Source organism: Lissotriton helveticus, chromosome 5_1 (assembly GCF_964261635.1).
Source record: "Lissotriton helveticus chromosome 5_1, aLisHel1.1, whole genome shotgun sequence".
NCBI lineage: Eukaryota > Metazoa > Chordata > Amphibia > Caudata > Salamandridae > Lissotriton > Lissotriton helveticus.
In genome coordinates, this window is record NC_136065.1 from 405,480,673 (window position 1) to 405,501,549 (window position 20,877).

Below are 20,877 nucleotides of genomic sequence, written 5' to 3' on the forward strand. Positions count from 1 at the left end.
TTCTTCAAGGCTTAGTAAGAGGAAAAGATGCACCACTACTGTTAGTTGTAGGTGCTAATGTGCAATAAGGGTATGGTCACCCCAGGATGGTGCAATGACGTCTGATGAGATCCTTCAGATTCGAACTTCGGACCACGCCGTAATGCGTCATTGCACCAATTTGGATTTTGTGTTTCACTGGATTCATTTGGGAGACCTTTTTCGTTTTGCAATCATCAATTATGACATATTACTATACATCTTGAAACTGTATTCATTGATAGGTGTGGGCTGAGCTAACTTGTTTCTTATGTTTTTGTTTTTCCAAATTAGTGGCAACATAGGAAGGTTACGTTCCCAGCTCTTTGCACTACCACTTTGTCCAAACTTTCAAGCACTAGACTGACTGGTGCAGCCCTGAGTGCACTGACCTTCTATCTCTTGTCTTATTAAATATAATGGGTTTTGCCCAGTGTCCCTCAAAATAGTCAAATGCCATAGATCACACAAAAACAGTCAATCCTTCTTCATTACAGTAGACAGATCTCGGAACTCCCTTCCAACAGCATTCTGCACTCTGCAGCACTCTATTCTATCAACACTAGGCCCGCTCACTTTATAAAATACAAAAATCACTTGACTGTTTGGAGAAGCAATCTTCTATGGGAAATAGAAGGCAAAGCAATATACCTCATCTACGTTCCACCCCAAGCTGAGTATGCGTTATTCAGAATGTCTGATGGCAAAGACATACTAGATTGGAAAGGAAGCCAAAATTGTTTGACATCATTGCTCCAACAAATAACAGAAAACAGACATGCTGAGGTACTAGACCCAGAGGAGGGAAGATGTCATCAACTGCCACCTTTCAAACAGAATATAGGGAATGAGACACCACAACCTTTAGACAAACACTGAAAAGATGAAATAAGAAAAAAAGAGTATTATCAAAAGCTAGACAACCAGCAATGTTTGCCAGTGTGTCCTGCCTATAGACCTGATCAATAAGAACCTAGTTAGGATAGTCCCTATTTGGCCAGTAAGCTTGACACTCTGCAAGCCTTGAATTGTTTAACTTTGCAATATAAAAGTGTAGTTAATAAAATAGTTTACAGGTTTTACATTCCTACATGTCAAGTCACACTTCTGAGCACTGCAAACATGAGTAACACTGGAAAAGGGGAAAGTGATATATATTTGAGTATTTAGCTAATACTAGCTTGTCATTATAAATCTGATCTATTACACTAATTGGGTAGAGGGTCCCTATAGTCATAGGAAAGGAGGTTCCAAGCAGTGGTGGACATGCAGCAGGGGTGTGGGGGGGTTATAGAGAGATAGCGGTGTAGAGACCTTTGTGTCTCAAGGTTTGAACAACAAATGAAAGATAAGATGATGTCTAATGGGCAGCAGTAAGTATAGGTGCTTAAAACAGTAAGTTATAAAGTAGTGCATCCCTCCCAAGGGAACTGTTATATCAGTTTGGCTAAGTGGCTGAATAACAGTGGAGACAATGGTAGGTCTAAAAAAAGTTGGGGATCAATACAAAATCAATAATTTACTGTCCTGGAGAAAGATTAGCAAATTATTTAATCACATCCAATGAATGGTTATTTTGTTGTCGTGGATAAGAGAAGAAGGGAGTTCTCATGTATGTGGATAAGAAGCATGTGTGCAAGAATTGGGGTAGAGAACTTGGCTGAGCCAATCATCAGAATGAAACATATTAAGAGAATACTTATGAAATAAGATTTCTCAGTAGAATTTGTTAAAACAACAAGAAGTTTTTAGTGATAGGGACAATAATTGGTACTGAGTTGTTTTCTGACTGTAAACCATAGGCTCAAATTACATATTCGAATAATGGTAAACCACAGTTTGATTTTATATTTCACAGAAAATATCAGATAGTTCAGATAACGTTGAGAGTGAAGAAAAACAAGAACTTTCAGAAACCAATGAAAAAACAAGTGAAGAGAAAGAAGAAGAAATTGAAAAAACGGAGCCCTGCTCAGACCAATCTCCGAAAGGTAGGTGATTTTTGTCAGCAGTCTTTAATCCAGGGCATGACTTGGCCAGTTGCCACTTAAGGCATTCGCAGCAGGGTGTAACAGATTGCTTCTAGAAGCAACTGGGATTGACCCAGTGATGGTAAGTGGTGGCATGAGCATGCAAATTCTCTTGGCATGAAAACCAATTGCTTCATTTGTCCTGTGTTTCACCTGACTGCAACATTCTATCATTTATCTGTAAAATATGGACGGCACATTGGAATTGAAACCTGATCATATCTTCTCTACAACTACTGTCTAGCCAGTTAAGAGGAGAAATATCTAGGGGCTTCATTCCTTTGCTAACATGTTTCAAGACAAAAAACAATGTGCCACATTTACGACTGTCAAGGTTTGCGACTCGCAAATTGCGATTTTTAGCGACTCGCAATTTGCGAGTCGCAAACCCTGATGTACAACAGTGTCTCAGAGACTGATTGCAATTCCCAGATGGGTCGCAAGGGACCTGCCTCATTAAGAGTCAGTTGCTATTTGCGACCCATTAGGAATGGCCGGCACTCATAGGGATGGTGGCCTGCTGGGGTCAGCAGACCACCATGTCTGTGTCTGCCTTTTAAATAAAGCAGTTTTTTAACAACTACAAAAATGCAGCCTGTACTCCTTAAAGGAAATTAGGATGTGTTTCAAAAATTAAAACTTTTCTCTTTATTTTTTTACAGTGGGCAATGATCCGTGGGACCATTACCTGCTCTGAAAAAATGTTGGCGCCCCCATTCACAAAGGAGAAGGTGTCCCTTGAGGACCCCTTACCATTTGCGAATTGCTACCACCAATTTGAAATTGGTGGTAATCTGTGAATGTTTTTGAGACTACATTCCCTGTTGTAAAACATTCTTACTAGCCAGTGCAACTCGCTATTAGGAAGGGACGCCCTTTACACACCCCTTCCTTATGGCGACTTGCAAACCTTATTTTTCGAGTCGGTAATAGGTTATGGACTAGCAAAATAGGGTTTGTACATAGGAAAATGCATTTTACCGGTCGCAAACGGCCCATTGGGCTATTTGCAACTGGTAAGATGAGTCATACATCTGGGCCAAGATCCTTTGTTCTTGTTGTTGTATAGCTTTATTTCGAAATATTTCTCATTTCATAAAAGCATTTACAGTATAAAAACAGTTATAAAATATACATTAATTATGTATATGTGTATTAATACAAAAGGTGCAGATCGAGAACAAACAGTATAATGTGTACAATATTTGTGCAGATCAAACAGCTAAAATGCATTTATACAATGAACAATAACAAACCGTCCTTAAGAAAAAGCAAGGGGACACAACATCAAATGGCTAAAACCAGAGGAATCAGGATAGACAGCCTTACTGGAGGATCATTTTCCTCTCAGATCTTATCCTCCAAACCCATCCCAAGAATTTTGCCAATCCACAAGCAATAAAGGGGTGGGTGTCAGATCTTAGCATCTGTAAGGCCTCCGCATGTAACCGAGTACCCAGCTTCAGGGAAAGAGGTTTCAGCCATCTGCGGGTGGGTGTTTATGTGTTTTATAGTAAGCCCCAGTGTGATACTGACCCAGATAAGAAGGCCACCAGAGGGGCGGCCTTTACTACCCTTAGGTTTAGATGCTGGTACTGAGTACGTCGTAAAACCCACCCTGTGCATGGGCTTCAGGCACCAAGTTTCTTGGAGGAGGCAAATCTCATAGGGCTCCACAAAAGAAATCCAGTCAGGCTTATCGAAATTTCGTGCAAGCCCTGCCACATTCCAGCTTAAGATCTTAAGCTGGGAATTGCCTGCAGATCTATTGCAGGACGGGGGGGCAAGGGCTGATGGAATAGCATCGAAGCCGACGGGCCATGTAGACTGGCGAGGAGCTAAGGGTGGCGGCAATGCAACGTCTGACTCGCTCCCCATAGCGAAGGTGCTGGTAATATAGTCAGGGTTGTGGTGGCCCTGTACAGGGGGAGCCTGGGTCCTGGTTTGGACTGGAAGGGCAGTACTAGTCACAGCCAGGGTAGACAACAAGGCCCTGAACCAAAACAGGCCGAAAACCGGCCCCCGCAAAGAGCTCGGCGGCACCTCCACCCCCCCCCTAATTGGGGAGGGAGGGGCTGGGGGCGGCCGAGCACCTTGCCAGGGCGGGTTGTGGTTCCCAGTCCGGCCCTGCACTCAAAGGTTTCTTAAACCTACGGCAGCCGCGGCCGTGCAGGTAAGAGTGGTGGGACGGTGGAGCCAGGTGAGGGCGGATTTTGACAGACAATGAGGAGGGAAAATTAATTATTTATTTAATTTGCCAGCGTTGTCGACTGTCGAAATCCACCCCAACCCGGCCCCTTACCTGCACAGGCCGCGGCTGACCTACAGATATGAGAGCTTTTTTTATTTTGCTGACATAGCTGCTCTGAACTGCCTCAGTGTGAAGCCTCGTTGGAAGCTATCAACAAAATTACAGCCTATAAACATCAAGAACCGAGATTCCCGGGAGTAGCCAGAAAATAAAATACTTGCATTTTGAACCATATCCCATGTAGCTCTGGGCGAATGATTGAGGCTAGCAAACCCTACAGTTATTCGGGAGATTGTTCCTCGTGAGGGAATTCTGAAATTCATTAATTTCTTTCCTTCTTTCTCTCCACCCTTCTTTCACTTTTTCCATCTTTTCTTCTTTCTTTCCATTCTTTCTGCACTTCTGCCCATACATCGGTACGTGCACGTCCCCTCATTGACCTATGATGTTCAATAAGTTAAATATAGCAAATCTGCACTTACCTTCCCATTATTTTCAAAGTCAATCATATTTTTGGTAGAACAGTATTTGAGACTTGATATTCTAGCTACAATTTTGCTGTAACAATATATTTCAAACTCGATATTGTGGCAGTATAGCTTTGCTGCGATTTGTGCCTGGTGCTGATCCAGAAGGCATTTCAACGACAAACTTTAACTCGTGGCAGATGTGTTCATTGAACACAAATTGAATACACACATTTCACTTTTATCCAGCTCAAATAATTTTTATGAATTAGAGCATGCACACAATGTACGTTTTCCACAGTTGTCTCTAGTGGAGACCCAGAAAATCAGCCTGTGAATGTGAAGATTTGAGATCATTCCAATCTCAAAGAAAGAATGTGTTTTCTGTCTCAAGTACTTCAGAAAAATAAACCTGAACTTGACCACAGACTAAAATGAATCATGATATGTATCGCAAATTGAAAACATAATGATCATTATTGTGCCATTGTATATTATATCTGACTCTAGTAGCTGACATAGTTCAAGATAAAGAAACGCCCTTGGAATCATCTACGTCGGATAGTGGTCAAACGAAGCCTGAAGACAGTGAGCCTAAGGCAGGTAAGTTGGCCAGCAACTATGTGATTGTCAGTGTGGAAATATTACAGCCCATTCACAACTCCTTCCCCCATTAGAAGCTGAGCATGGGCAGAGAAAGTATCATCTGCATTGGACTTTCCCAGATCAGTATTCACCTTTCTGTGCGTAAATTTCATTCTACACATTTTTTAATTGACCGTCAGCCATAACATCCTGCCCCTGCGATCCTGAACCAACTGTGTCAGGTTGCAAAAAGGCATTTAACTAATAACACTTGATTCCCACTACAGACACCCCTCTTCCAAACTTAAACTAATTATATGGATCAATATGTGTTTAAATTATTCATAAATATAGTGCCTAAACTGTGCTCATCACTCTTCCTTCTTTATGACCATGAACTACCCATTTCACTCCTTCATGTATATCCTCTCTCAATCATTGTTACATCAATCTTCCCTCCAGTACCATCCGTATACCTTTACAAGGTATTGTCATTGGGCCGTATTCACAAAGGGTTTTTTGACTGTAAACGTTTACAGTCAGTAACATCTCATTTACACCTGCCAAGAATACACAAAAGGATTTCTAACTAGCAGAAATAGATTTACTGCTGCAAATTTGTCACCGAAAAGGGTCAGAAAATTACTCCAGCAAAGGACTGGAGTAACTCCCCTTCTAGGATGGGAAGGGGAACTGATCATTCCCACATTGATGAGGACCTAAGGAAATAGCTTCCTCCAATTTAAAATGTGCACAGTGAACTTCATTCCCTAAGTGTTGACATTTATGCTGTGTGGCTTTCCATACAAGAGTTATAAGAGACCGCAGGAGAAGCCACAAGAAATTCCCAGTAGTATGCCAGGAAACCTGCGTCTGGTGCAGCTTTCCAGGTGTTCTCCTGGGAATGTCTGTGAACTGAAAACAGCATAAAAGTATGTGAATCTGACTCTTTATGTACCTTCAGCCACTAACACCGCTGTAAGCTGCCCAATCACCATCTGCTCCATTCTCCATCATTCACACACATTCACCAGCTCCCTCAACTATATACCATTCCTCATCTCTAAAGGAATACCCACTTATTCCTTCAACCACACGCATTTCTTCATCCTCATTCTCTCACATACATCCGTTCTTTCTTGCATGTTCCACATGGCAGTGCAGCTTATATGCCACACCTTGCCGTCTTCTAATCTTAAAAAACTAAACATAACTTCATTCACCTTCAAAGATACATAAACCTACTCACCCATGGCTACCACTACTCCCTTCTCAACTTTAACCATCTGTCCCAGTTTGACTTCCACTACTTTATATCAAGCTTTCACATTATATTTCTTCTTATAGGTTTCTTGATCCCTCTCAATCATCCCCTTTACCTCTGGGACTCCTGATTGCAGTGATTTCTCTCCTACTCAAATCTACTCAGCCCAAAGCCACCCTCAGTGCAGCAATAAAGGTTTTGACCATCAGAAGATAGACTAACCTTATTAGCAGAAACACAATTTCTGTCCAATGGCTCCAACCACTTTAGCTTTTGTGCTTTCTGCATAGAAACCCACCCCAAACAAAATGTATGTAAGGGAACGTCTGTATCCTTCCAGAACCAAAATAATCATATTCCTAGACATTTCTACCTATGGCAAAAACAACTAACAAACCTCTCTCTTTCTCAGTGAGTACCCACAATATCTCCCACCCCTCTCCATCCCAACAAGCTTTAACTTAGCAAGACTTACCATTTTATTCTATGCTTTGATAAAGCCCTAATCCTCCATTGCACCATTGAGTCCAGTTTTGGGACTGTATTCTGTCCTCCATGGGTGCTTAAAGACTTTTTTTCTTTGATGTTTTTTCTAAAATGTTTTAAATAAATTGTACCTTGTCTGAAATAAAGGAGATTTGACATAAACTGGTATTTAACTGAAATGAATGGTGGCCATTGGATAATATTTCCAAGATGAAGTACTGTGCTAGACTTATCAACATATAACAATAATAATAATAATAATAATAATAATAAAACCATTTATAGAGCGCATGGTTACACTATCACAGCGTGTCCCCGCGCTATTGATACAGTCCCCCTGGTGAGCAAGTCGTACTGCACTCATCACCACGAGAGGAAAGAGAGTCTATTACACATGAGAATTTCAATAAAGGGGATGTTTAATGAGGGGTCACTATTTATAAAGCACAGAATTAACATTTTACGATTTGGCTAGTCTAGAAATGCCTTTATAATAAATGCCTTCCTTCAGTTACTGTGCTATCTACTACATTATTTTCCACATCGTTTGCAAATTGCCAAAATGAATAAGTCTTTTTTCAATAGTCAATTAGTTTTAAAGCAATATAATTATTTAGAAGGATATAACTCTAGTGGCAATGTATAGACGTTTGCAGAATGCCTACCAGAAATGCAGAGGTCTTCAAATTGTGTCAACACTAGAATTAAGGTGTAGTGTCTAGAAACATTTTAAGCCAAGTTGCTAGATACGTGTTCAAATTTTCATAGCCCTTTTCATCTTCAAGAGCGTAGGCTGATATGAAGAAGCACTCAGAATTCTGCATATCCAACAATTTTTAAAAGGATTTGATTGATGGACATGTCTAGTGTTTCTTGCCAGGTTCTGTCATGTCAACATAATCTTTAACTTTAAAGATTTAGATATGCAAATGCCAACATGCCAAAAATCAACATACCCCTTTGCGATTTCTAAATAGCGATTTTTAAGGAATTGCTATTTAGAATTCGCAAAATGGGATGTATGTAAAAAATCGCTATTTTTTAGCGATTTCTTAATCTTCCTTATTTGTGAATTCGCAAATAAGGAATAATTTCCCATTCATTCCTATGGGCCAGGAGGCCCATAGGAATGATTGTGAAATTAATCTCAATTTGCGATTCGCAATTTGCTAATCGCAAATTGAGAATAATTTCAAGGGTGCAGGGGTGTCTCAAGGACACCCTGCTGCACCCCTGAAATGTACATGTGTGTGCATATGGCGCACATACATGCCCTATGGGCATGTGTGTGCGTTACATGCCACCTTAAAAAATGCCAAATTCAGCATTTTTAAAAGAATTCGCAAATTAACATCAACTACAAGTTGGTGGTAATTTGCGATTTCTTAGCCAAAATTGCAAATTGAAAAATGCTACATACATAGCATTTAAGGAATCGCAAAATTGCGATTCCTAAAATGCTATGGCAAAATAAAGAATCGCAAATTTTTGCAATTCCTTAATTTGCGAATTTTTGATGCATGCCAAAACATGCAAATAGACCGTTTGCGATTCGCAAAAGCCAAAATTCTGCGAATTTCGGCCTTTGCGATTCGCAAACGGCTTGATACATATATGCCTTACACTCTTCCTTTGGGTGGGTGGTCGAATTCACTCAGCAATGGGAGAAAGTATCATTTCTAGGGGATGCATTGGTTACTGAAAACCAGCAATATGCATGGTGTCCGTTTAATGCTGCACTAGGGGAACTGCATACAGAACAGGACTCGGAATTGGATATTGTTTGTTCAGGTATTATGGGGAACAGGAATACAACAAAATTCAGGATCCTGGCCCATTCATTGTCTCATTGTAACCCTATAGCATCCAAATTAATCAAATTTAAGAACAAGGCCAAACTAATTAAACATGTTAGAGAGAATATTTGAAACCAATGGCACCAACACTGAGGCTCCAGGTCTACGGATCTGTTAAAAGACCTCTTGCTAAAGGAAGGAAGTGATGTTTATATGCTTCTTAAGTCATGGGCGTCAGGTGAAAATATCTTAAGAATGCTATTTTGATGCCATACCTATGCACAGACACTTTTCATATGGGAGATTAGAAATTGATGTGTATGTTATTGACCACCCAGCAGTTGTTTACTGGCTTGTTTGCAGTGGTACCCATTTTAACCAGGATACCATCTCTCTGACAACATCTGGAGCCAATATACATTTTGTAAACACATTTTTATTTTGTGTTAAAGACAACACAATGAATCACACTTTGCAGTTCACCATTAGTACTCATGATGCACACAATGCTGTTATGAATTAACTTTGGTACATAACAAACAGTGTGAAGACAAACAATTCCTTTGTTCCGACAACGTTAAGCTATACATTAATTTCACACTAGAGGCAGCAATCCCTTGCAATTACAGATCTATTATCATCAGTTTGTTTTTGTTTTTCAATAGTCCTGTGTATGTATTTAGGTATTAGACAGGGATCAAAGTATCCATTTTAGCACTCAGTGAATCTGCTTTTAATTCCCAACTGCTCATATAACACAGCTCAATCCAACTATCTCATTGACGGACTTTAAGGTTTCACTGTGGTATTAACTACAATGTTGTGCCTCCCTCATTTAAATGTAAATTTAATTTTAAAGCCCATCTATATGATCTCAGTTACTAGATGCTAAAAGCTCTTAAAATCAGGTCACTCAATCAGTTGAACTCTTTAATTTCAGGTGTGGCTCAATTGTTGGCAAGTTCAGTGCAGAGGTTCATGCATAAGACAGCGGACTTTTGTATAAACCATACAAAGGGACCCCATTCACAAAAATATTTTCAGATGTAAATGTATATGTAGTGCCAAATACAACCTCTGTTTACTATGATCAGCAATTTACAAAAGGAATTCCTGTCATGTATAAACGGATTTACCACCATGGATTTCTTCTCCACAAGTACAGAGAAATCTGCCGTAGGAAATGCCACACAAAAGGTGGGAAGTGAGTGATACAAGATGTGATTTGGTTTGGAACCTTGGTGACATGGCAAACGTCTATGTGTGTGAGCATTGACAAACTCCAATCATCTGACCCCTTTCCACCCTAGAAATGATCAGACATTTATTCTGCACTGGGCTGGAGTAACTAACTTTCCAGGAGAATGGATCATCCCTCAACATTATCAGAAAAATGTTTTCCCAAAGAGAAGGAAAATATATAAATTTGCACATTCTATCTGTGTTGTGCAGATTTCTGCACAGGGAAAATACAAGCCTGTGGGGCATGCCACATGATAGAACCAGAAGTTAGCCTGGAAACTTGGGCCCGACACAACTTTCTAGGTGTATTTCTGGAAATGTTTGTGAATTGTAAAACAATGCAAAAGTACATTATGTGTAAATCTACGCCTACACTTTTATACATTTTCCAAGAAAAAGGTCCAAGGTTTTGAAAATTGCATTGCTTTTGTTGGTCAAATAATATTTCCAAATGTTTATTTTTCTCTTAGTGGTGGAAGAGACAAAATCTGAAGAGAAGGAACATGTTGAGCCTCAGCAGAATGGAGACAAGGAGGAAGATGAAGAGGGGAAAAAGGAAGACAAAGCAGACAAATTTAAATTCATGTTCAACATCGCAGATGGTGGCTTCACAGGTTGTAGTCCATGAACGTTTGATTGTGTGTGCAGTTTACATACATTCCATCCTTCACATTTTACCTGCCTAGGTACGGGTTAAACTGCCTATTGTTTGCAATAAGGTAATGTGGAGCGGTATAATCAGATTCAGGGGACTAATTCACAAAATTACAGACCTGACACTCATGACAAAGAGATCAATTGAAATGAGAAGTAATAGTATTTCATTATTATCCAGTGTGTGGAATAATTCATAGACCTCATACGTTTTCAAAATGCAAGATAAGCAATATAAACCCCAGGAGTAAAGCAGTAATCCGACAAAGCAAAATTAACCTAATATTAGTATTGTCAGTTAGTGTGGAAAAGCGCAGAATCAAAGCACAGCAAATTCTCAATGGATGTACATCAGGTATATTCAAATATTTCAACATGTATGACCATATCTTACAAATTAAACTTAAAGCTTTTAGCTGAAATTATTTTTAATCTTGGATCTACAAATTTAGAAGCATACCTGAAAATATAAAAAGACAAGAATCAGGCATTGTGTAGAGCAAATAGAAGAACATGTTAGCGACACAGTGAATTCAAACGTATATGGACTTGCACAGGGTTGCTCAGTTCCGAGGAGGCAAGTTCACCTTTTATTTAGCTTCCTCTAAGTAACTTGCCAGAGATTTAAAGCTCAATGATCATATCACTTTTAAGTGAAGAGAAATCAACCTAGTAAAATTAATTTCAAACAAATATTACTCAAAACTCCTGTTTATATCTCCTAAGAACTAAACCTGTATCACAAGTAACCCAACCCAACTTCCTTATTGGACTATTGTGAGTGACTCAAGACCTACCACATTTTGAGTGTGAGCACAGATGTGTAAGGTATTCTTTTGTGGCCTACAAAGATGTATTTCTTCTGTCTTTTGCTGTAGCAAAGCTCAATATTTTACACATAGAATTACTGTAAGAGAATTGGCAATTCTCCAATTGGGAGTACGCTGGTAAACAACCCGGATGGATGAACGCACAATTTACAGGCGTATCACGAGATACCCCGAAACTTGATCAGGAGTTCTCAGAGACTGCATTAATCACAACTTTCAGCCCAAACTGGAAGGAAGACACTATCCACAGAGCTTCCAGGACCCAGAGATACGATGAGGAGTATACATTACCCCTTCCATCACGACATCCAGGCCTACCAGAAGGAAAACCGTTTTCCTTGGATCTTTCAAAATAAGAAGGAGTTCCACCTGACCCTGTTCCTCTTGGAGAAACAGCATTTCTCCAGGATATAATAAGAAATGCATTGTTACCCTCTATCTTTGCCCCCTAGGTTATTATAGTCCTGATGAGACACTCATATTACAAATAGGGTTGAAACGTCGTTGACACCAAGAAAAGGACAGTCTTTAGGCGAAAGCACCAAAAAACATTCTGGTCAATTCTTCTCAATTGTTTAAATAAGTATTTAGACCTCCTTGTATATACCAATTGTAGTGTTGGGCCTAAGGCCCACATGGCGTAAAATAAGGACACAGACACCAGGCAGAATAGTGCGATAACTGGCCACAAGCACGTTCACCTGGGCCCTTTTATTCATGGGGCCACGTCACTCGTGGCACCCGTGATGGATGAATGTGGGGTGTAGTGTGTGCTGGCATTACAGCTTCCTGCGGGACATTAGAACGTGTCCCGCGCAACATTACATTCCTCACCAACTTTATTGAGGAACAAACAAAGTGTTAGTCCAACTTGTGGGGACAAACAAATAGTTAACTAAATACCAAAGGGTCCATCAGTCTCTAGAGTCAAGTGGCAGGACGACATCAGACCTGGTCTGGTGACTTTGCTTGCAGCAGAACCTTCTCGGCGGGCACCCGTAGTTTAACCTGAGGGGCTCAGGACACAACTGCTGGCTTTGAGACGTCCGCTGCATACAGTCAGTTCGCTGACGATGACATGTCTTGCTGTCTTGCATAGCTTCCACGTTGCTGACATCGGTGATGGTCTGCGGTGAGTTCTAACAGTTCCTTTTAGTGGGTTGCGTCGTGAACATGGATGGAGCCCCAAGTGAGAATTCACAGAGGTGTTACTGTCCCTGTTGAACTGCTTGGCTGTGACTGGTAACCTGTTGGTGGGGCAATGTCTCTTCTCGCTCTCCCGCCTGGTGGGGCCAGTTTTCGGGGTTGCTGCGGGGCTGTAGGAGGGCTGCGTGGGGGGCTGCTTTTGTGCCGTCTGGGGGCATCTGCAGGACCACTGAGGAGCCGTTACTTAGTCTCACGCACAACATTCATGGGTGGTTGAACCTTGGTCAAGACTTGCACTCGCTGCTGCAGTCCCGGTGTAGGCCAGGTTCACAGGTGGCTTCTGATTTCTTTTAGTCGGCTGGTGTGGCAACGGTGTCGGACTACAGTCCATCGGTACTCGGGGAGTGGTGTTTGACGCATTTGCTGATGGCTGGGGTGATGGCGGTTGCCAGCCATGTGGTGAGTCGGAATGACAGGTGATGGTGACTTGCTGGGAGAGCTTGGATGTCAGGAGGGATTTAGCAGCCAGGTGTCTCCGCTTTGTTGAAGTTGATCTTTGGTGGCGGCTTGACCCGTAGAGTGTACGGATCCTCTCTTGCCTGTTTTGGGGCCACTGCCGACTCCATCTTGAGGTGGTGTGAGGGCGGGCACTCAGAGCTGATCTTCACCCGTGGCATCTGCGGACAGGAGCAGGGATGCCTATTGACTTAGACTGCTGACGCTCGGGGATGGACGGTCACCTGTGGAAGCGTTGGGATGAGGCACGGTCTGCACTTGCTGCGGCTTGTGTTCGGTCCATCCGTGAGGTCCGCCTTGGTGGCTGTCTGGTGTGTCAGGGTGTGCTCTTGGCTTGCTGTGAGTCCTCAGTCTTCTCCTTTTGTTGGTTTGTTCAGCCCACCTGTGCTCATCGGCTTTTAGGGTGACATGGCTGTCACTCTCTTCTTTTCTTCGAGGGCGTTGCGCTTGGACCTCGAGGCGGTGCTGTCATGTCGCCGGCTTCTGCCTTCGCTTTGCGCGCCCCTTGCTTGCTGGGCAACATGACGTCGGGTCACGTGTTGCCGGTTGTTGGAGCTAATGTAGCTGTGGCAGCTTGCCACATAGGGTAATCGACTCCTCTCTTGCCTCTCTTGGGTCGCGGCTGACTCTGTCTTGAGTCAGTATGAGGGAGGACACAGTGTGTGGCCGGTCTTCCACTCTTGCTAGTGGGGGTTGTCTTCGGGGTTGCTGCTTGTATTCAGTCAGCATTTGCTTGGGTTGGAGAAGGTTCCGGCTCTTTGGGACTCTTGGCAACACGCCCTTGTCTTTCTCTTTCAGCAGTTCAGGCAGCCTTCCGGGGCAAGAGGTGCATTCATCAACTGCCTGGGCTGTGTCAGTTTTGCTACTAGATCGTGTTGCAGCAATGTTGGGTCCACAGCGGTGCTGCTGCAGAAGTGTGTGTTGCCACCTGGTTCGGAAGGCTAGTCTGTGTCCTGGGGCGTCTTGGACTTCTTGAGGTCTCTGTGCATGCTTTGGGAGCATGAGCCCCACCACTGGCTGCCTCTCCTGTGTCATTGTGGCTCCTTTGGTTGTGCAGGGTACTCGCCGGCCCTTGGTGGGCGTAGCTACCTCTGACACTGGCCTGCTGATGTCAATCACGGTGGGTAGTCAATGTGCTAGACCCCCTCTTAGATGTGCCAGTGTAGAGCCTCTCGCTAGGATCACCTGGCACTCTCTTCTAGCTGACCTCGCCCTTCTGGCAGGGTCGTGGGGCATCAGGGCCTCCGTCCCAGCCTGCATTGCTGCATGGCCGCTGGTCGTAGGGGCACTGCAGGTTGTTTGACCTGGCCAGGTAGTACGTCTGGTGGCTTAACCTCGTTGCTGCAGGTCTAGGGTGTTGGAGGATCTGGTGCAGGGCGCTGTGTAATGCCTCCACGTGGTGCTGCTTCTGTGTGCGCAGATGTGGGTGTATCGTGCAGTGCTGGCCACTGGGTGACGCTGACATAGATGGTGGTGGTAGCGGCAACTTTTCCTCCTTACAGCAGGCCTTTGGAGACGTGAGCACATGTGGGGGGGGGCCCACTGGCGGTGGGCAACCAGAGAGCATTGGTGTGGGGACAGGGCTCGCCCGCCATTACTTTTGCAGCGTGTCCTGTGAGTCTCTTGCAGGGGTTAGCACCTTCTTGCTCTTTATGGGTTGCATCAGACCTGGCACCGCTTGGCGTTGGGGCCTTTGGTGGAGCTGAGAATATGCAGCAGTAGTGTGGCATCGGCACTCATGCCTGTCCACAGGGCAGTCTGTTGGAGTCTTTTGTAGAGCTGCGGATGTGCAGCAGCAGCAGTGTGACTTTGGCACTTATGCCGGTCAGCAGGGCAGCCTGCTGAGGCATGTGCTTTCACTAGTGAAGGACAAAAGGGGGTGGTGATGGACGGAGCATCTGAATCAATCAAACACTCACACCCAGAAGACATGGCTTGGCAGTTCGGGCTGGACTGTTCCCATGAGGCACAGGGTCAGACTGATTTGCATATAGCCATGTCTGAAATGGGGTGGCTGAGTGGGCTAAAGAATGGTGATGGATTAAACACAGATCAGTTGACTGGGGGTGAGTGTTTGATTTGCTCAAACGCTCCGTCCATCATCCCCTTTTGTATCGCTTTGCTCGCCCTATGTGTGGCAGGGTATGCTCAGACGTGAGTCCCTTGCTCACTTGGCCACTGGATTCAAGATAGCCTGGCTGATGAGGATTATGAATCCGAAACCGGTCCCAGGATGCTTGTTTCCGGTCCATGGAAGACATGGCTTGGCAGTTCGGGCTGGACTGTTCCCATGAGGCACAGGGTCAGACTGATTTGCATATAGCCATGTCTGAAATGCGGTGGCTGAGTGGGCTAAAGAATGGTGATGGATTAAACCCAGATCAGTTGACTGGGGGTGAGTGTTTGATTTGCTCAAACGCTCCGTCCATCATCCCCTTTTGTATCGCTTTGTTCGCCCTAAGTGTGGCAGGGTATGCTCAGACGTGAGTCCCTTGCTCACTTGGCCACTGGATTCAAGATAGCCTGGCTGATGAGGATTATAAATCCGAAACCGGTCCCAGGATGCTTTTTTCCGGTCCATGGAAGACATGGCTTGGCAGTTCGGGCTGGTCTGTTCCCATGAGGCACAGGGTCAGACTGATTTGCATATAGCCATGTCTGAAATGGGGTGGCTGAGTGGGCTAAAGAATGGTGATGGATTAAACCCAGATCAGTTGACTGGGGGTGAGTGTTTGATTTGCTCAAAGGCTCCGTCCATCATCCCCCTTTGTATCGCTTTGTTCGCCCTAAGTGTGGCAGGATATGCTCAGACGTGAGTCCCTTCCTCACTTGGCCACTGGATTCAAGATAGCCTGGCTGATGAGGATTATGAATCCAAAACCGGTCCCAGGATGCTTGTTTCCGGTCCATGGAAGACATGGCTTGGCAGTTCGGGCTGGACTGTTCCCATGAGGCACAGGGTCAGACTGATTTGCATATAGCCATGTCTGAAATGGGGTGGCTGAGTGGGCTAAAGAATGGTGATGGATTAAACCCAGATCAGTTGACTGGGGGTGAGTGTTTGATTTGCTCAAACGCTCCGTCCATCATCCCCTTTTGTATCGCTTCACTAGGGAAGGAGGCACATGGTGTGACTCTGGCAAGCATCTGCTAGGTGACGGGGCTTGCGGAGTCACCACGTCACAGGCTGAGGCGGCTTTCTCTTTTCCCGCGGGCAGAGAGACGCACCATGAGCAACTGGTGCGGGGTCTCCCGCGACGTCGATGCCTTGCCTCCCTGTGGTGCCTTCTCTCCGGGCAGCCGTTGATGAGCAGGGACTGACTGGTGCTTCTGGCTGAGGTGGCTTTCTCTTTCTTCGCGTACAGAGAGACGCACTACAATCAGCTGGTGTGGGGCCTCCGGCGATGCCTTGCCTTCCTGTGGTTTCTTCACTCCGGGCAGCCGTCGATGAGCAGGTACTGTGTGGTACTTCAGGCTGAACGGTAAGCGGGAGTAGGGCAGGGCCTCGCGTGTCTTTCTCTTGTTGCCTGTGGGGTCACAGGGCAGTGCTCCTGTGGGGGCGGCCTTCCGGGTGTAGTTGTGGACACAGTTCTGGCATTGTAGGGGGTTTGTCGTGCTCCCTAGCAACCTGGGCAGATAACGGGAGTATTGCCTTCCCCCTTGGCTCACAGCGCAGGGAAGGATTGTAAGACTGCCTGTGGGCGCTTCGGGGCTTGCAGGGGTGATCCCTGACCTCTCGCTGTCGGCATTGGGGTTGTGTCGGTGGCCGTGTGTGGGTGACTGCCGGTGGAACTTGAGGTCTTCCCACGATGCCGGTTCCGGTACCCGGTGTCTTTCGTCTTCAGCAGCGCGGCTGCTACCATCGTGTTGACGATGGGGCTATGTGCAGACCCCTGTGCAGGCAGCGCTGATCTCCTCAGGGCAAGGAGGCGTGCCTGGGTGGCAGGAGAGGCGCACCTTTCACCTCCGTCACTGGTGGCGCGAAAGAGTGCGCCGGGGTGTCGCCTACCGAGCATCACTCTTCCCTCATGCGAAACGATGAAGGTCAGAGCAGCAGGCCTGCGGGGTTAGTTACCCGCCTCGCCGTCATTGTAGTGTTGGGCCTAAGGCCCACATGGCGTAAAATAAGGACACAGACACCTGGCAGGATAGTGCGATAACTGGTCACAAGCACGTGCACCTGGGCCCTTTTATTGTCGGGGCCACATCACTCGTGGCACCCGTGATGGATGGGTGTGGGGGTGTAGTGTGTCCAGCCCTCGAGGGAGTGGCTGGCGTTACAGCTTCCTGCGGGACACTAGAGCGTGTCCTGCAGGACCTTACACCAATATCCCAGTGAATTTTTTATATTTTTATAAGTCACTTCAGATCGGGCTATAGAATTTATTTTTCAGTTTGACCATGACAGATGCTGTTCTATAGTTATAATCTACCTGTTTTGATTCAATTCCACCCAGAACATTTCTGTGAAAACAAGAAACTGTCAGCACCGTGCTAATGAAATCCACAGATTCGAGATAATGTTAGTTGAAATAATTTCCTTGAAGAAGTTAAGTGTTTAAACATCACTGTTTTCTGTCTAATTATCCCACTTGAAGATAATCAGTTATAAATCAGTGCAAGTACAATCCTCTGAAACAGTGTTTCCTGGTATCTTGTTACCAAAATAGGGTAATGTATTAAGTATGCCCATGCTTAAGTAGCTATTATGGGTTGAAAAAAAGATGGTATAGTATCTGTCAACAGGGAGCTTTAGTCTCTACAAATGAGACCTAGGATATCCTGCAGTCTTCTTAGGTGCCCCCTAAACTTGCCACAACTATATGGGCGTTCAGATCTATACATTAATGACGGGATTCCTGGAAGAAACCAATAGGATTAAATTGTCAAAATGGATGTCAGCAATCTTTTGTTGCATTATCATAAAGATGGCATCAATCTGCTATTGAGCACATAAACCTTGTCACTATGTCATATTAACACTATGTTAAAAAAAATTCCCCTTTATATCGTTTATGACATTTACGAATTTGCCCTTCAATTTTTAATTACACATCACAGGGAGCTCTCTTTATGAGCAATCACAGCACCCCGAGAGCTACCTATCAAACTTACCCTTTACAATGTGTTTCAATTCAGTAGATTATTTTTATAGTAAATAGAGCTGAGGTCTGGGAGGTACTTTTCTATGAATGAAAAATCCGCGGAAATTATATGAATGTGTGAGGCAATGACTTCTAATTTGTACCCTTTAAGTATTTAATGTACTTATTAATCTTCCAAGCTCGTACTCGAGGGACCAGCGTAGGTCGTTTCATTTTTGAATAAGAAGAAACGCAAATGACACAACCATATTTCGGTGGTCATTTTCTGAACAGATTAGTACGTCTGCCCACGCCGCAGGGTGGTGTGGGTTGGAATTATCACCACACATGAAACTGTTGAGAATTAGAGTCATTAGAGCCTTGAAAAAGATGCAGGCTTGTATTACCACTGTGGCGACAAAACATGTGTTGGCTGGCTAAGATCTTGTTTGAATAAAAAGAAACCTGAAGGCAAGAAATAAAGAAATAAGGAACTTTATTGTGCTACCTATTTTGTATTGAATTTGGACTAACATATGTCACTGCTGTCCAGAATTGAAATCTTTAACGTGTGTTGGGGATTGCTAATACGTATTTCTGTAGCCTATGGCCACTAGATTTGGGGAGGCTGGTGGTTCTCGCCACCCTACATTACCGTTACTATATACACATTTAGATATTTAGTGACTTCACCCTTGGAGCGCCGAGATAACCTATATTTATACCACCTATTCTTGTTTCTGAACTAGATCTTCTTGGTTGACTTTGTTATGAAGGTTTAGCATTGTTTTCAGAATTCAAGTGATAATCACAAATGCTCAAAGAGCGGCATTCTGTTTTTCATGTAAAATACTAATTTGAATAAAAAGCAATGGTTTTTACAGTACTGAGTTTCCTAAAATGCTGCAGCAGACATGGTTCTGGACAGTGCTGTCACAAGGGGAGGGCAGAGGTAGCATCATACCCCAAGCCCATGTGGGCCGACGCGAGCACTACCTTCGGGGTGCTGCGCACGACCGTTGGCCGACGCAGCCCCGCCCACCCATTAGAACGCCCACACCGCAGTGGAATGTCCGCCGCGGTAAACGGGTTAAGGGCCCATGCTCACATTATAACAATGAATTGAGATAATTTAAAGTACATTTACATGTTTACTAATGAAGAGGCAACTAACACGAGCACATCTCTGGATGGTGCCAAATGCAAGAGCTGCTATGTTTTCTCTTTTCCCTGGAAGTTATTTTTTTTACCTTAGAAACGCGGTGGCCCGGTCCACACATTAACTTTTGACAGGCTGCATAATGGCCTGCCGCTATAGCTCTAAAGGTCGTTTACTGCTTTCCTTTTGTACACTCCTATTTTGTGACCTGAGCTGTTAAGCATAGGTTTTTCCAGGTAAGAGGTGTCTTTCAACGTGTATAACTCTGAATAAAGGCCGGCATACAGGGGTCATTTTGAAAGTGACAGTATAGGCTGGCTCTCAGATTGTACTGCAACTGTATGTGTCTTTGTCCTTTGGATGCAGTGGACTGAGATCAAGGGATCTTTGTCCTGATATATATATATATATATATATATATATATATATTTTTTTTTTATTATTTTTTTTTTATTTTATTATTATTTTTTTATTTATTTTGCTCTCATATGACTGGATGCTGCAAAAAAGAACCCCATACAAGCAGTGGGATCACGTGTGTGTGTGTGTCATTTTGACTGTGTCTGTTGTTTTTTAAATGTGTGAAATGCACATATGCATAGCAAAATAGATGTACTTATGAGATGCACCACTGCATTTATTCTTATTTTGCCCTTTATATTTTGCCATACGAATGTGGTAATCATTTTATAATGGGCTTCACCTTTCTCAAGGTTGTGTTGTTACTAAATACCTTAATTTTGGAAGAGTATGATTAACACATGCATCGTGAAAGAGGCACTTCATTGGCAGTGTAGTGGAACAGCTCTTTAGTGTTAAACTACAACTTCATTGTTCTAGGAAGGTTGATTTCCTAGTGCCTCATTTATAGTTTGGCAGTGGCCAGGCATTTCTCCAAAACGCGTGAGATGCCACGACCTCCAAACTCACGGTTTCTCTAGCTGTATTTGGATTTGGCAGAATCGTCAGCAGTCGCGGCCAGTGCAGGTTGGCGCATTGGGGCAGGGCGAGGGTGGGTGGGGCGGTAGGAGTGACAGACGACGGAATAGGCAAAATAAAATAAATAAAACTACTCACCTTGTACTCGCCGCACCAGCCACGACTGATCACCAGGTAGCCGACTACAGACCCTAAGATGACTTTGGGGGCAAAAACCTTTTTCTAACGAGAGAATTGACCCCCGTGCACTGAGAGTAAACTTGCTCTTTGGAAGTTTGTTAATGAAAAACAAAACCTTTGCAGTGCATGTGAATAAAGCGGTACCTGCTCATTATAGCGTCAGGGCTTTCATCAGAGCATCAAAAAGGCACAGATACCACCAGTTGCCTGTTGGGGCTGTCAACGTGCTA

At 43.9% G+C, this 20,877-nt stretch overlaps 1 protein-coding gene across 1 annotated transcript in view; it reads left to right on the top strand.

Moving 5' to 3' along the window:
* The window catches only part of CHD5 (chromodomain helicase DNA binding protein 5), a 1,012,157-nt gene that overhangs the window by 833,712 nt on the left and 157,568 nt on the right, over positions 1 to 20,877 (top strand). Inside the window, exons 33-35 of the mRNA XM_078640953.1 lie at positions 1,877 to 2,009; positions 5,277 to 5,369; positions 10,610 to 10,753. Coding sequence (XP_078497079.1) covers positions 1,877 to 2,009; positions 5,277 to 5,369; positions 10,610 to 10,753 — 370 coding nt within the window. The remainder of the gene's footprint in view (positions 1 to 1,876; positions 2,010 to 5,276; positions 5,370 to 10,609; positions 10,754 to 20,877) is intronic.